Source organism: Camellia sinensis, chromosome 2 (genome assembly GCF_055761805.1).
Source record: "Camellia sinensis isolate YWXY chromosome 2, ASM5576180v1, whole genome shotgun sequence".
NCBI lineage: Eukaryota > Viridiplantae > Streptophyta > Magnoliopsida > Ericales > Theaceae > Camellia > Camellia sinensis.
Window position 1 is genome coordinate 188,053,754 of NC_138962.1, and position 14,411 is coordinate 188,068,164.

Here is a 14,411-nt window from a genome sequence, read left to right on the forward strand (position 1 = left end):
ACAACAACAACAACATAATTGTATGCCTATAATTATTATATTTTTTTGACTTTGTTATGAATGATTTACACCTAATGACCTAAAAAATAAACGAAACAAATCATCACAACTGTCAACGGGGCCATAAATAGCCCGACAACACAATCCAATATCTTCTCTCCCAACCAAGAGGAGATGGACTTTTTTGTCAATTTCTTGGCTGGTGGAATTGATAGATTTCGAGAAATTCTATCCACACTATAAAAAAATTTAGTATAAATTATTTATGTCGTTTGGATATAAATTTTTTAATATAAATGAGACAAACAAAAAACAGTTTACGTGAACATTAAACCTTTGTTTGAAAGTTGTTGTCTATTGAGGATTTTTTTTTTTTTTTAATGTGTAAATAGAATTAGGGAGCATCTATTTACACACACCACTCTCTCTCTATATACATCTTTCACACATAATTTCTCAACACATTTTCTCATTAAATGTGTGGAAAGATGAGATATGGTGTGTGCATATAGAAGCTCTCATAGAATTACCAATGGAAGTCATGGAAGGACTTTTTTAACCCCTTCAGGTTTGGAAACTACCTAAAATAGCTTCTTCTTTTTTTTCTTTCTTTTTTTTATTTTTTGCCAAAGAAAAAGAACTACCTAAAATAGTTAGAAGGTCAAGAAGTCATTATCTACTGAGTGGTTATTGGGTACTCCTAGAGCATGGCTATCTGGTGCTCCAAGGTGTTGTGATTAGTGAAGGAGGGTCCATGATTTTGTGTAGGATGATTAAGGAACATAAGGAGACATGGTGTATCATGATTAGTGAAAGAATATGAACACGTGATACTCTATTAGCATTGAATAGTTTTTCTTACCAAAAACTCAACTCTTATGTCTACTTTTTTTTTTACACGTCTTTCCGTAAAAAATTAAAAATTAATTAAAATAGTTAATTCTTAAATATACCAAAAAATATATATATTGAGATCTTTCAAAAAACTCTCATGCTCAGTAATGCTTAGTAGCCCGAAAATTCATGGCTTGAATGACTCGAATGTGTCAAAACGACGTCGTTTTGGAGATAAACCGATGTTGTTTTCATACATTCAAGTCATTCGGGCCACACAAATTCGGGATACCAAACATTTTTCTTATCTATAATGACATGATAGATTATATATCAATTTTTAATTTGTTACAAATTTAATCATGTAAAACCCAAATCTCTTGTCATGTCATTATAAATAAATTATGATTTTCTAGCATTTCTTGTAACACTATCTCAAACAGTAATACTAAGGACTCAAATATAAAAATCCAAAAATTACCTAAAATTTCATATCGCTTCACCATACATTATCTAGAAAAATCCAAGTAAATATGTCATGAGAGAGCATTTTTCCTACGGTCCTGATTTAGAGCATTAAATTGGAAGTTCTAAAAGGACCACTAATGAAGTGGCAGTGTAAAGGGAAAAACAAAACAAAACAAAAGCAAATTTATCACATCAGTGGTGAGATTCACATGATACCACGTCATTAATGGGTATTAGTGGCATGAAGCATTTTTCTTTTTCCCATCTCAAATGAATAAACACTATTTATTTGTGTAAGTCAAACAAATACAAAGAGTGTCATGTGCAATATTAAATAAATTTTTTATTGCCTAGTAGACCTGTTTTTAGCACCCAAAAAAATAATAATAATTAATAAAAAATGTTTACTAATTTTAAAAATTACTTAATTTTTTTTTTCAATTAAATTACAATTTTCATTTTTAGTGAACTTAACTTAATTTTTATTCAAATTAATTTAATTCTAACTTTTTAAATTTTTTCTCTATAAATTTAGAATTCAAATACAACCTCAATCTCTCAATTGCTTGCTTCCTTTGCACATGGTGGTTGCTTATGTGGTCTCTCATTGTTCAATGCATTGCTCTTTTGCATTTAATCGTAGTAAATGCCTACATATGATAATGTTTCTTACTATACTAGTACGTACGTTTAAATTCATACATTTATGTATGGAGCCACAACCTTTATTGAATCATAGACCCACCCAAACATTAATTCAACCATGACCCATGATTAATCAAGTTCTTAAAACCTAATTAAGGTATATATATTTGTTCAGAAATACTAAATACATAAAAAACGGAACATAAAAAAGTACACAAAATATGTTTGTGTAATTGAAATTCATCTAAGTGTGGTGTATAGATCATATATAAAAGAAATTTCATTCCACATTAGGCTTCGTATGAGCTTGGCATTGTTAATATTTGACAAATTTGAGTAACACCATCTCGCATAAATTCAATTGATGATAGAAATAACTTTTCTTCTGTCATTTATGACACTTCACAGCACCCACGAGGGCATTGTGTACAACAACCAACCCTCGCTAACACGACACTTCGGCCACTCAAAACAACCACCACCACCCCCTCACTCACAATGATGCTTCAGTGACTCAAATCACTCACAATGACAGTGTTGACTCAAATTCATGGCTCTGTATCACTTGTGTGTCCAGTTCCACCATTTCAAACTTCTTGAGCACTGTCATCATTTATAGTCACTAATGTTATGCTTAGTTGGGAAATTTGATGAGGGATTTAAAAAGAGAAATGGAAAATGTAGGTAAAATATAAATAAAACATACTTATATTTCACCTAATTTCACACACTTTTTCCATTTCTCTTTCTAAATTCCTCCTCAAATCCTCCAATCAAACACAGCGTGAAACCCTATTGCATGAAAACCATTCCCAAAAGTAGCACAAACACTCATCTAGGAGATATTCTTAAAATTTTGCCACGAAAGCCGATACCTTGACACTGCTTAAAGTAGCAGAAATCAATTTTGAGGATTAATGTAAATCAACATTCAAAAATGAGGTGTCTGTGGAAATGATAACCAAAAAAGGAGAGGAAAATAGGAACCAGAAATTTCGGAAAGGCTGGGATGCTATGATGCAGTGGATTGAAGAATATGGACCTAATTCTTCTTTAAGATCAGAAACTTGTTCATTGAAAAAGGCACCGGCCAATTACCCTAGCGTTCCTATAGTTTGAGACTTGTGTCACTTTAATTCTTAATTTTTTAATTGTAACATATTTGACCTTAAATTTTAAATTTTATTCTAAATAAAGACAATTGAAGAAACCATTGCTTAATTTTAAGGATAAAATCGTCAATTTGATAAAATATAAACTAATTTGACAAAAATAAATGTCAAAAAAATATTTTTAAATTTTTAAAAATTATTTCTACTCTTTAAAGATAAAATTATATAAAATTGATAAATTTTTTAGACTTTTTTTTGTGCCAAATTAATTCTTATTATGCATTTAGATTACGATCATATAATGGGTTGTTGTTTTTATTTTCATTAAATTAGTTTCTATTTTTTAAAAAGTCAAATATGACGACAACTTTGATATCATTATTAAACCAATCCATTAAATTAAAAATCCAAAACTAAAAACATTTCATATATTAAATATATCGATTACACATTAAAATCCTAACAACCACCCCTTACATGATCATTATCCAAATACATAATAAAAATTAATTTAAAATAAATAAATGTCTAAAAGGTTTATCAATTTTACATAATTTTATCTTTAGTGGATAGAAATAATTTTTAAAATTTTAAAAATATTTTTTTGACATTAATTTTTGTTAAATTAGTTTATATTTTATCAAATTAACGATTTTACCCTTGAAATTAAGCAATAGTATCTTCAATTGAAACAAGATTTAAAATTCAAGATCAAATACGTCACAATTAAAAAGTCAAAAACTAAAGTAACACAAGTCCTAAACTATTGGGACTGTTAATATAATTTGCCCAAAAGGAACGCATGTAAACATCTCATTCATAAAAATATGATTGATAAAATTCCCCAAACCCACAGTCGAACTGCAGATTACAAAAAATTTACAGGATATATCATTTTTGGAGGGGAAAAAAAACTATATAATACGAGTACAAAGTGCAGAGTGACGAGGAAATTCATGTAAAGTGTGGTTGACACAAACATTTCAAGAAGTTACCCTATTTACAGCGATGTGTACACTTGAATCACTGAGATGAAACTTCAGTATTTGAAGTAGAGCACTGGGTGACGCCCTCGCAAACATTGCATCTGCAGAGTGGGCATACACTAGAACCAAAAGAATAAGCACAGTCAATATTTATTTTTTTTAATTTAAAAAATGCTTAATAAAATAAAGTGAAGGACAGGACAGTAAAGTGGGCATACCCATGTATTTCTTTAAGCCATTTATCGACACACGACATATGATATTCATGGTGGCAAGGGAGAACTCTTATTTTGTCCCCTTCCTCGTACTCAACCAAACAAATGTGACACCTATTGATCATGTTAAAACCATTTATCAACAAGACGGGATAAACTGAACAATTGGCAGTTACAAGTTAAATAACATGCAAGAACACATTGGCAACTACTTTTGGAATGATTTGATTAGAATTCATGAGTCAGTATTATTATTCAACATGCTGCAAAGTATTGTATTTGTCTTTCAAATGCAAACTCGCTCTTTATGGAATTATTAAGCTATGCTATCTAGTAACTTACTTCCATATCAAATGCAAACTCGCTCTTTATGGAGTTATTAAACTATGTTATCTAGTAACTTACTTCCATAATTTATCTATTTTTATAAAAGTAAACTGCAATGCTTGGATTTAATATTTATACAATCTCTACAGAATATAGCCAAAGCGTTATACTTTCCTTCTTGAAGGATACAAATATAATAGCCAAAGGGTAAATTGGACAAATTATCAAGCTTACAAGTTTAGACAGAACTTTAGAAAATCTCAAAGTAACATGGTTATCTGCTAATAAACAATATTGCTCATGTCCAATGATTTATAAGTTCGAGGAAATTAAAGGCAAAATGGAGAACAACCAGCCCCTATGAGCAATATGGATAACCAATCCTAAATATTAGAGTTAGGGTTTTCCTACACCCTTTGTGAGCACATTAAACAGAGAATGTCAAGTTGAGATCCAGAAAGACGAGTGGCACCTATTTGTACTGCAGTGACATTATCTATGCCACATAGGATAAGTACCGTGGCTCTCATGCAGGTACGACAGAACCGTAATGATAATGCATTCTATCACTATCTCTTTTGTTTTTTTGTTTTTTTTTTTTCCTTTTTACTTTTTGTTCTTGCTTTGGGGTTATGGGGCTGTTTGCACACAAATGAGCATTTCATTTTCTACAAATTTGGGAGAAAGTGGATCTACGAACTCATACAATTACAAACCCAATTGGGGCAGAAGATTGGTTTTCTGCCACATGCTTTTTGCACAAAATTGTTGAGTTAGGATATCAAGAATAGGAATAAAAAATTATGGATTACTTATCCAAGAGTAAAGATTTTGGTTTACCTTCTCATATACCTTGCCAATTACAATTAACTACTTTGCATATTTTTCTATATTGTCAGTTTAACGTAACCAAGTATGTCCAAACAATTTCCAAGGTTCAACTAAAGTTGCAATGTCTTTTTTTTTTTTTTTGGTCTTCTATATGCTCATGATTATGTCGCCTCAAGGTATGGTGTGACATGCCAGCCAATAATAACACTTCAGAACTAGCATTTATTATATGGATTCGATCTGCCTTACTCCATAAATAGGTAAGCAATGAAACTTACAATACACAAAGCAAACTACATACAAGAATACAAAAAACTTACTGTTCCACATCATTTGGTTCACTTTCAGTTGCATATGACCTTTTGTGATTCTTGAGAGGAAATGAGTCGACAACAGATTCTGGAGCCGGAAATGAGAGCATGGATAGTGAAAGAGACAAAGGTTGCCGATGAATCTCATCCAAAACCTACAGATTGGACGAAACGAGATTTACTAAAACTGTCAATTTTTTTTTTTTTTTTTTTTGATCGGCTAAAGTCAGTTGTTAGTTGTTGGATTAGCACCTATGAAAGTTAGCCTCCCCACCCTTGCAAACCACTTAGTGCTTGCCTTCTTAATTCAACTTCCCGTAGGGAGAGTTGAAACCGCAAGCTCCTCCTAGGGACTAAGCCCTTAGGAGAAGTATGGTGGCCAACTAGGCTAGGCCTAGTTGGTTCTAAAACTATCAACTCGATCTATAAACGAAATAATGATAAGAATAAATTCAAACACTATCACATTAGACAGAACCAGTAAGAAAAATAAACAAACACATCCTTGGACCTGTCAACAAAAAAAGAAAGAAAGAAAAAACAAATCATCTATGCATAGTAAATGATAAACTAACTCTATCATTCATTCACTTCTTGTAACTATCATTAGCAATATCTCTAATATATTTGCACAGTAGTGATATAGAAGCACTTCATAATCAGGCATCAGCATGTAGATTGGGTGAACCTGTCTTTATATAAATAAGGTAAAACCATAAGGAGACCCTCAGTAGCCGCATAAGCATAGTTGTCTAGTCAGATGTTTGTTATTATGCTAAATAAGAAGGTTAACAATACGAAAAATTCAAGGTATTGAAAAACTAGATAAAGTTTCTATAATCTTGTCAGAGTATTTCTATAAAAGACTAGGTAAACAATTTTTTTATCTTGGTATCAGAAGTAAACTTCAGCGCAATAATTCCATACTGGATGAAATTGCACAACCACAGATTCGAAGACAAAAAGTGACTTATAGGGGTACTCATCTCTCTTGTAAGCCATCCTGACACTGCAAATCACTATTTCCTTAAGACAAATTTGAAGTCAGTCCCTGCTAATTTAGTCCACTTAGTCTTGAACAAACAATTTGTCACATCCATTCTAATTTCAACAAGCCAAATCATTCTAAATAGAATAGTAGAAGATCCAGATTGACATAGGATTTGTCCCTAAACTCAATAACAACCATCATTCTCCAGATGAACTTGTTTTAAGCACCAGATAAAATGGTGACACTAGTGTGAAACAAACTCCCAAGTTCCCAACATCGCCTGCGTACAAAGGGGATGTGTCGTAGCTAAGTGTGAGGGCACCTTCACTTTAGAAGCTAACTTTTAGGGTTGAGTTCTATCCAAAACCGTGACATGTGACATGGTATCAAAGCTGAAGTTAGGGGAGGTCTTGGGTTGAAGCTCTGCATTTGCATTTGTTCCCCGTTAGCAATTATGACATGTGGGACGCTCCTAGTGTTGGCTGATGGGCATGCAATCAGTATAATAATGGCTTAATTCAGTTTGGATTCATCATTCAATTAAAGTTGAGGAACTTCATCTAGGCTCCAGATCGAACCTGGACTTTTAGTGATGGGGAACTAGAGGTTTTGACAAAAGAGAATATTATGCATCCTATCAATTAAAGCTCCCACACTAACACTATAGTAATTGGTATATCTTAGCAGTCAAACTCCCTAGTCACTTTTCCGCACGAAAACTCGGAAAGTGCTCCATGTTCCTGTGTTCAACTGTTAATTTCATTTGTTGTAGTCATGATCATAAACTTCCGTTCACTTCCACAGGTTAACTTTACTTCCACATAACATCCAAAGTTAGCAAAAGTTACGCTCTTGCATAGTCAAAATTTCACTTCGATGTGTCGTTTCAATTAGCTTGGAAATGAAACATTTCGGAAAAATAAGGGAAACGGTAAATAATTTTGTAAACACACAAAAGCGTTTTAAAAAAAAACTAAAAGCTATCTAAATGTACATGTAGCCTAATAAATAAATAATTAAACATGTTTGGGATCTATTGACCCATTCACATAAAGGGCACAAGCGTACAATTTGGTTGTATAATTAATGCAAACTGAAAATCATTAAATTAAAGTCAAATAAATTAAGTGTTTATAATTGTAAATGTGAAGGTTCTTCCCAGATAAGGTTCACAAATATACAGGAAATAATAACACAACTCACTAACAATAATCAATGTCAAAGGAGTTCCTAAGGACAGGGAGGTCATTTTCATAACATGATTAAAAAATACCTTGTAATAAGGTTAAGAATAACATTCAACAAAGATCAAGATAATAAATTTAAAGGGTTTGGTTGGTTGATGATTGGAGGGTAATTTCAAATGCTTTCTTTGTTCTCAAAGCTTTTTATTTTCCATGGTTAAAGGAAAAAAACAAAACCAAATTTGTTCAGAGATTCGTTCAACAAAGATCAAGATAATAAATCTAAAGGATTTGGTTGGTTGATGATTGGAGGGTAATTTCAAATGCTTTCTTTGTTCTCAAAGCTTTTTATTTTCCATGGTTAAAGGAAAAAAACAAAAACAAATTTGTTCAGAGATTCTGATATGTGCAAAAACAAAATCATTGTTTCAATGTGTTTTGAAGTGTTTCAAAGAGTTATGGTTTTTTTCATTTATGTTTTGATAGAAACATTGGAATTTCGGTTTTCCACAATTGTTTCATGCCGGTTTCCTAGGAAACTGAAGCATTATATCATTTCAATGAAAATTAAATGAAATTTTTTTCCTTGTTTCGGTGTAAAAACCAGCCAGACCAAAATCACAACACAAATAGGCTTGTTTTCACTATTAGAAAATTGATCCAACTGGTTCTCGAAAAAATCACACGCATAAACCCAAATAGTGTAAAGGTTTCAATAAGCCACCATTTTGTGCATCAAAACTTTCCTTTCCCTTTAAACTTGGACCAAGAACAAAATACCATCAGGTGTTACTCAGATATTTTGTTAAAAATAAAAAATAAAAATCAGCAGTCACAAAGCATTTTGACATTCCATGGACATGGCATCGCTCCATTGTCCAGGTGCTTCATGAGATAACCTTTTCACTTGGATTCAATATTCTCATGGCAAGTAGACAACAACCATTGGTCATACATGTCCCATAAGCATCAGATAATTTCACAACCTACAGCAGAAAAAATTTCAAAAGGATGGAAAGATACGGATCATAGAGCAGAACATTAAAAGCTAATCAAGTTTAGTTGATGTTCTGCAATATAATTTAGCATATTATTAGCTTCTGAATGCAAAAATTGAGCATAAAAAGTTCAGTCAAACAGTTTAGCCAAAATGAAAGCCACTTGATCAAGGGAATCTACCTCAAACAGGGCCTCGGCAAGCATGACTATCCGTGAAATACTTGCATAAGTACTGGACTCTTCACCCATGAAGAATGCATCACATGAGCAAGTACCATCAGGGTGGAGCCCAGATGCACAGAAAGTAGTTTGCCGACCTCCCTCATCTTGGTCACTTCGGATTCTTTCAGAGATCTGTATGCATAATGCAGATAGGAGATTGTGAAATAGCCTCAAGATGCCAGAGAAATAAGTGCAAATTTTCAGCATGTGATTCTGCTGTTCCATTACACCAGAACAAGAAAGGATAGATAAGTCAATGAAGCGTGATTCGGGGTGGGGGAGGGATATCAAAAAGCAGGAGAATTTGAATGGAAACCAAATACATAATTGCAATCTGCCTTATTACTGGATGATACTACTCATTTATAAGACCTGTATATACAAGCCAATTTCACATGTGGGATACTTAAATCAAGATTGAATTCCTCTCTTTTTTTTTCTTTTCAAGATATATGGCTATAACAACAGTTTTGAAAAATAATAAAATCCATTGGAAGTTCCCAAGCTAATGCAGCCATTCTAATCCATAAAAGTACATATCTTCAAAACATTAATTGAGAGAAAAGGGGGTTGACATCATAGATGACCTTGAAAATCCATTCATTCAGAAAAGTGGCAGATATGATATGCATTGGTCAAATTCGTATAAAAAAATTATAAAAAAATTATAAAAAAAACTTGATAAATCACACAAGTTACGCCTCCGTTAACTTCCACCTAAATTTTGAAAATTACAGATTTCCCCGCCATTACAATCAATCATAACAAACAATGTAAGTATCACCTATTCAAAAAGACCAGAATGGCCCAACCCCAATGGGTAAAAAAAGGCCTTCTAGTATCTTACTAATCTGAAATCAATTTGCAAATAAAATCGCTTTCTACAGCGGGGCAGAATGTTCCGGATAGAAGTTAATCAAAGTGAATCTTTTGAGAATTTTGAAAATGATTTGTGTCATTATTTGAAGTACCCAATAAAAATGAGTCAACAAGAACTCAACTTTTATAAATTTCATTACTTCACAAGATTTTAGAATCCCAAATTTTCTACAGGGATATTTTGGCAATTCAAATATGAAACAAGAAGGAATTACATAAAATATCACCTCAGATCCTAATTGCCATCGACGTTCATTTCTGTCATGCCTTCTGGTGCCCAGGGATTCGGACTCGCGGCCAACTCCATCATAATGAAGATCACCACTCAAATCAAGTAACCATCTGTCATGAGATCCTAGATCATCAGCATGACCTGCTGTGAAAACTATAGTGGGGGAATCACTATGCCTTCTAAAACTACGTCTCGATAAAGCATCCCAAAATAGTCTTCTACTATTCCTTCTTGCCTCACGATTACTTATTTCAGCAATGCTACTAGATAAAATGTTGGAAGAGATACTCACCACATCAACATGAAGTGAACTTCCAGTTCTCAGATCGTCATCAGTATCAGACACAAGGAATCCTGAACCAGAAGGAGTCGCCACTTGAGCGGTATCATCTCCAAACAACTGAAGACTCCATAAAGCATCAGAAAGAACAGAAACAGACTCAGAATTAGTACTGATGCCCATAACTGAAATATCATGATTTTCAACAGAATGCCCATGAGAATGCTCCTGTGCCACAAAACTTGAATGTCTGTCTTCTGGACAAATCAAAGACACAGTTGTGTTTGCTGAATTATCAGTCTCAGCAGCTGCATTGAATCCAATACTTGAATTTGCAGAAATCAATTCTAGATGTGGCTGTTCTTCATGGGAAGTACTAGCTGTAGGACTATTCTTATCTAAATAAGCTCCATTGCAATTACAGTTAGTATTAGCATTTACCTGTGTAGAAACTGATTCCTTACTCCTACATGCCTCAATATTTCTCAATCGATGTTCAACAAAGTTATCCTCAAAGGAACCCATACTGCTTCCGGACGAGGCTCCAACTTCAGTTTCGGAAGCATTAAACCTAGTTTCCGAGCCAAAGATTGCAGATGATTCTTCCCCGGAGCTCCGTGATTGATCACTAACAGGAGCTAAATTTTCCACAGAACTTATTGGGGATTTATTTGGATATTCTTCCATCTGCAGCAAAAAATGCTAAACCTGTCAATCTCATTTTCAAAATTAGTTTATGCACATAGTTTTTATTCATTGAAGAACTTCATGTCATAAAAGTATGTCGAAGGGAACAATAACTAGCAATAATTCATCTCAGAATGTTACCAAGTCTCTCATAACTATGGCACTTTCAATTGAAGTTTGGTTCAAGTTAATGCTCTGTTTGGTTCACTAGAATGAAGTGTAATGGAATGATCATTACAACATAATGTCTATTCTCACGTTTGGTTCACTATGGCTCCGTTTGTTTCGACGTAAATTATTGTACACAAAAAAAATATTTTTTTCTTGTAAATTGATTTTATATAGAAAAAATATTTTTGTTTTTGTTTTTTGGCATTTAGTTGACACTTGAAACAAAAATATTTATTACCTAAAAGAGAAATTTCGATTCAATAAAATAAAGTATCATTTATAACTTTTTAATGAGTTAAGTTATTTATTTAAAAATGCTAAATGTGTTAAAAAGATAGTGAGTGAGAGTAAACTTTGTAAACATTGACTTACAAAATTTTTAAAGGTAAGTCATTTTATAAAAAAAAATATGATGCAGAAATATATTTCTTAAAAAAATGACAAAAAATGAGTCAAATACTACGTCAAACAAATGGAACCTAAATAAATGATAAAAAAATATCCTCATTCACAATTATAAAGGAATGGTCATTGCATGGAGAAGCCAAAGAATAACCATTCTATTCCATTTCATGTTATTTTATTCCAGTGAAGGCTCAAGTTCTAAAATATGTACATTTTTAGTAATCTTGGATGCATAGGGAGCTTTGTTGGTTTGGATTTACTTCTAGTTTTCTACAAAACAAATTTTGCACTCTATTTAAATAATTCTCGCAAGAAACCCCAAAAAGAAATAAAAATTAGATAATTAATATAAATAGGAAAGACAACAAAAAGATTAGGTAAAAAATTTCTTTTAAACGACCAAAAATCACACAAAAGAAAAACAAAGAAATTGGGTGCAGATGATCATCAACAAAGAGGGTCCCATCCCATCCCATCCAGTCCCACCAATTCAAAAATTCACCCCAAAAAAGAAAAGACCTGATGAATGAATTCCTAAACATAAACCCAAAAAATAAAATCAAAATTGAAATGACTGAATTGAAGAAGTATCAATCTGAAGCTTTGAAACATGAAATGCAAAAGGGTTTGTTACAGATATATATATATATATATATATATACATATAGATAGATAGATGTGAATAATAATACCAGAGAGGGAGGTGATTGGGATTGGGAAGTGGAGGCACCGCAGATGAGAGAAGAGAGGATGCGTTTGGTGAGATTGGGGCTGGTGGACTCAGATGGGCGGTGTGCCATGCGACTGTTGCTCGAACCCATCTGGCTCTCAGCTCAACTCAAGCAATGGATGATTGTATAGAGAGAGAGAGAGAGAGAGAGAGAGAGAGAAATGGAAAAGATAGGAAATTTGAGGGAGTGGGGCAGGATCAAGGACTTGAAAAAAGTCGTCTGGGTCATAACTAGGAAATGTCGTAGGAAACCGGTGAGAGATAGAGCCTGAGTGTGAGAGATTCTCTACTTTGTCCCCCACTCTTTTCTTTTCTTTTTTCCCTGTTAAGGCTATGTTTGGTAGAGATTTTTTTTAAGTTAAAAATTGATAATTAAAAAACATAAATTAAAAATATTCATTCTTTAATTTTTAAATAATTAATTTTTTTAGTTTATTTAATCTATTTTTATCTAATAAACTATAATCAAGAGGGAATTTTTTTTTTGAGTTGTGCTATGTAGCTCGAAAAGAGCTGCCCCCGAATCCTCCGAATCCAAAAACGACGTCATTTCGTCGTTTGAAATTTTTTTTTTTTTCCAATCAGAAAAGAAGAAGAAGAAAGAAGAAAGAAGAAAGAAGAAGAAGGAAGAAGAAGACAGCTGCGACGAACGGAGGCAGAAGCAGAGGCGGCGAGCGGGGGTCGGAGGCAGATGCAGGGGGCAAATGCAGGGGTGAAGGCGAATGCAGAGGCGGGGGCTGCGAGGCAGAGGCGGAGGCGACAAAGGACACAGGGCTGCGACGATCGAGCGGAGGGCCGCGACGGCTGCAACGACCTGCCTCCTCTTCCCCTCTCTTCTCTTTTTCTCTCTCTCTCTCTCTTCTCTTCTCTTCTCTTCTCTTTCAGGCTGTTCGAGGGCATGAAATTGTGGGGAAAAATCATTTTTCTTTTTTTTTAAGGTCCTTAATATTAAGGCCTAGTTTGGCATCTTTAAAAAAATATAAAAAATTAAAAAGATACTAAAAAAGTTAAAAGTTTATCACTATTCACCCAAAAAAAATATAAAAAACAAATTTACACAAAAAAAAATATAATCCAAAAAGTCATTGACGTGATGGAGACCAGGTGGTACAAATTACCTAGTCGGCTGCATAAAAAATTTATAATAAACTGTGTTGTTTGGCCCGTGAGGCCTACCATGGGTTCTATTTTGATAATCGAACTGTTCAATATGTAGAACTAGTCAAGTACTATATGCTTGTAAAAAAATCAAGTTGATTGGATATCGATAGCTATGTGATCAAATCAGATTTTTTTCAGTCGTTTATTTTCAATCGTCCATTTTTTATATAAAACTGATTTGATCACATAGCTATCGAGATCCGATCAACGTGATTTTTTAAAAGCATATATTATTTGACGAGTTCTATACATTCAACGGTTCGGATTATTGAAATAGAACCCGTAGTAGACCCCTCCAGTTCGATGAAAGACTAGAGAAAAGCCTCATCCTATATATATAAATCTGAAGCCCCACCACACAATTCAAATCATTCTGCACTGCTTCCTTCAATAGTCATTGTCACTATACATAGGGCATAGGGGTAAAATGGTAATTTTTTATTTTAATACACATTTTTTCGTAAAAAGTCAAAAGGTTATCCCAAACAACCATCTTTTTTAACTCAATTTTTTAGTCAAAAAATTCAAAAAGTGCACTTATTTAGGACATCCCGAACAACCCCTAAGAGTTTATAAAATAAAGGACATGTAATATTTTTATAGTAGTTGGGATCCTTCAGACAAAATTCTTTGTATTTTGAAATTTTTCTAATTTAAATTTTTTGTGATTTGTTTAATTTCTCTGATTTTCTGTGTTTTTAAATTTCTCTAACAATAATGTTTGGGAGCTCTAATTTAAGA

At 33.1% G+C, this 14,411-nt stretch overlaps 1 protein-coding gene across 6 annotated transcripts; it reads right to left on the reverse strand.

Moving 5' to 3' along the window:
• Nucleotides 1-3,875: 3,875 nt before the first annotated feature.
• Nucleotides 3,876-12,810, reverse strand: LOC114292284 (uncharacterized). Of its 6 annotated transcripts, none has more exons than XM_082916377.1 (7): nucleotides 12,472-12,704; nucleotides 10,958-11,203; nucleotides 10,232-10,636; nucleotides 9,084-9,257; nucleotides 5,739-5,884; nucleotides 4,264-4,374; nucleotides 3,876-4,164 (listed from the first exon to the last, which is right to left on the reverse strand). In XM_082916377.1, the coding sequence occupies exons 1-7, from the start codon at nucleotides 12,598-12,600 to the stop codon at nucleotides 4,083-4,085; spliced, it is 1,293 nt and encodes a 430-aa protein (XP_082772503.1). In that variant the 5' UTR covers nucleotides 12,601-12,704; the 3' UTR covers nucleotides 3,876-4,082. The 6 variants fall into 6 exon arrangements, with proteins under 6 accessions (XP_082772503.1, XP_082772502.1, XP_028091996.2 ...); XM_082916376.1 differs by having other exon boundaries at nucleotides 9,084-9,338; XM_028236195.2 differs by having other exon boundaries at nucleotides 9,084-9,341.
• Between the last annotated feature and the right edge of the window lie 1,601 nt (nucleotides 12,811-14,411).

Coding starts and splice junctions, on each gene's coding strand:
- LOC114292284 (XM_028236191.2), bottom strand. CDS start 12,600: ATGGGTTCGAGCAACAGTCGCATGGCACACCGCCCATCTGAGTCCACC. Junction 9,342..10,231: donor GATGGCAATTAGGATCTGAG/GTGATATTTTAT, acceptor GTAATGGAACAG/CAGAATCACATGCTGAAAAT. Junction 4,165..4,263: donor TGGCTTAAAGAAATACATGG/GTATGCCCACTT, acceptor TTTTGGTTCTAG/TGTATGCCCACTCTGCAGAT.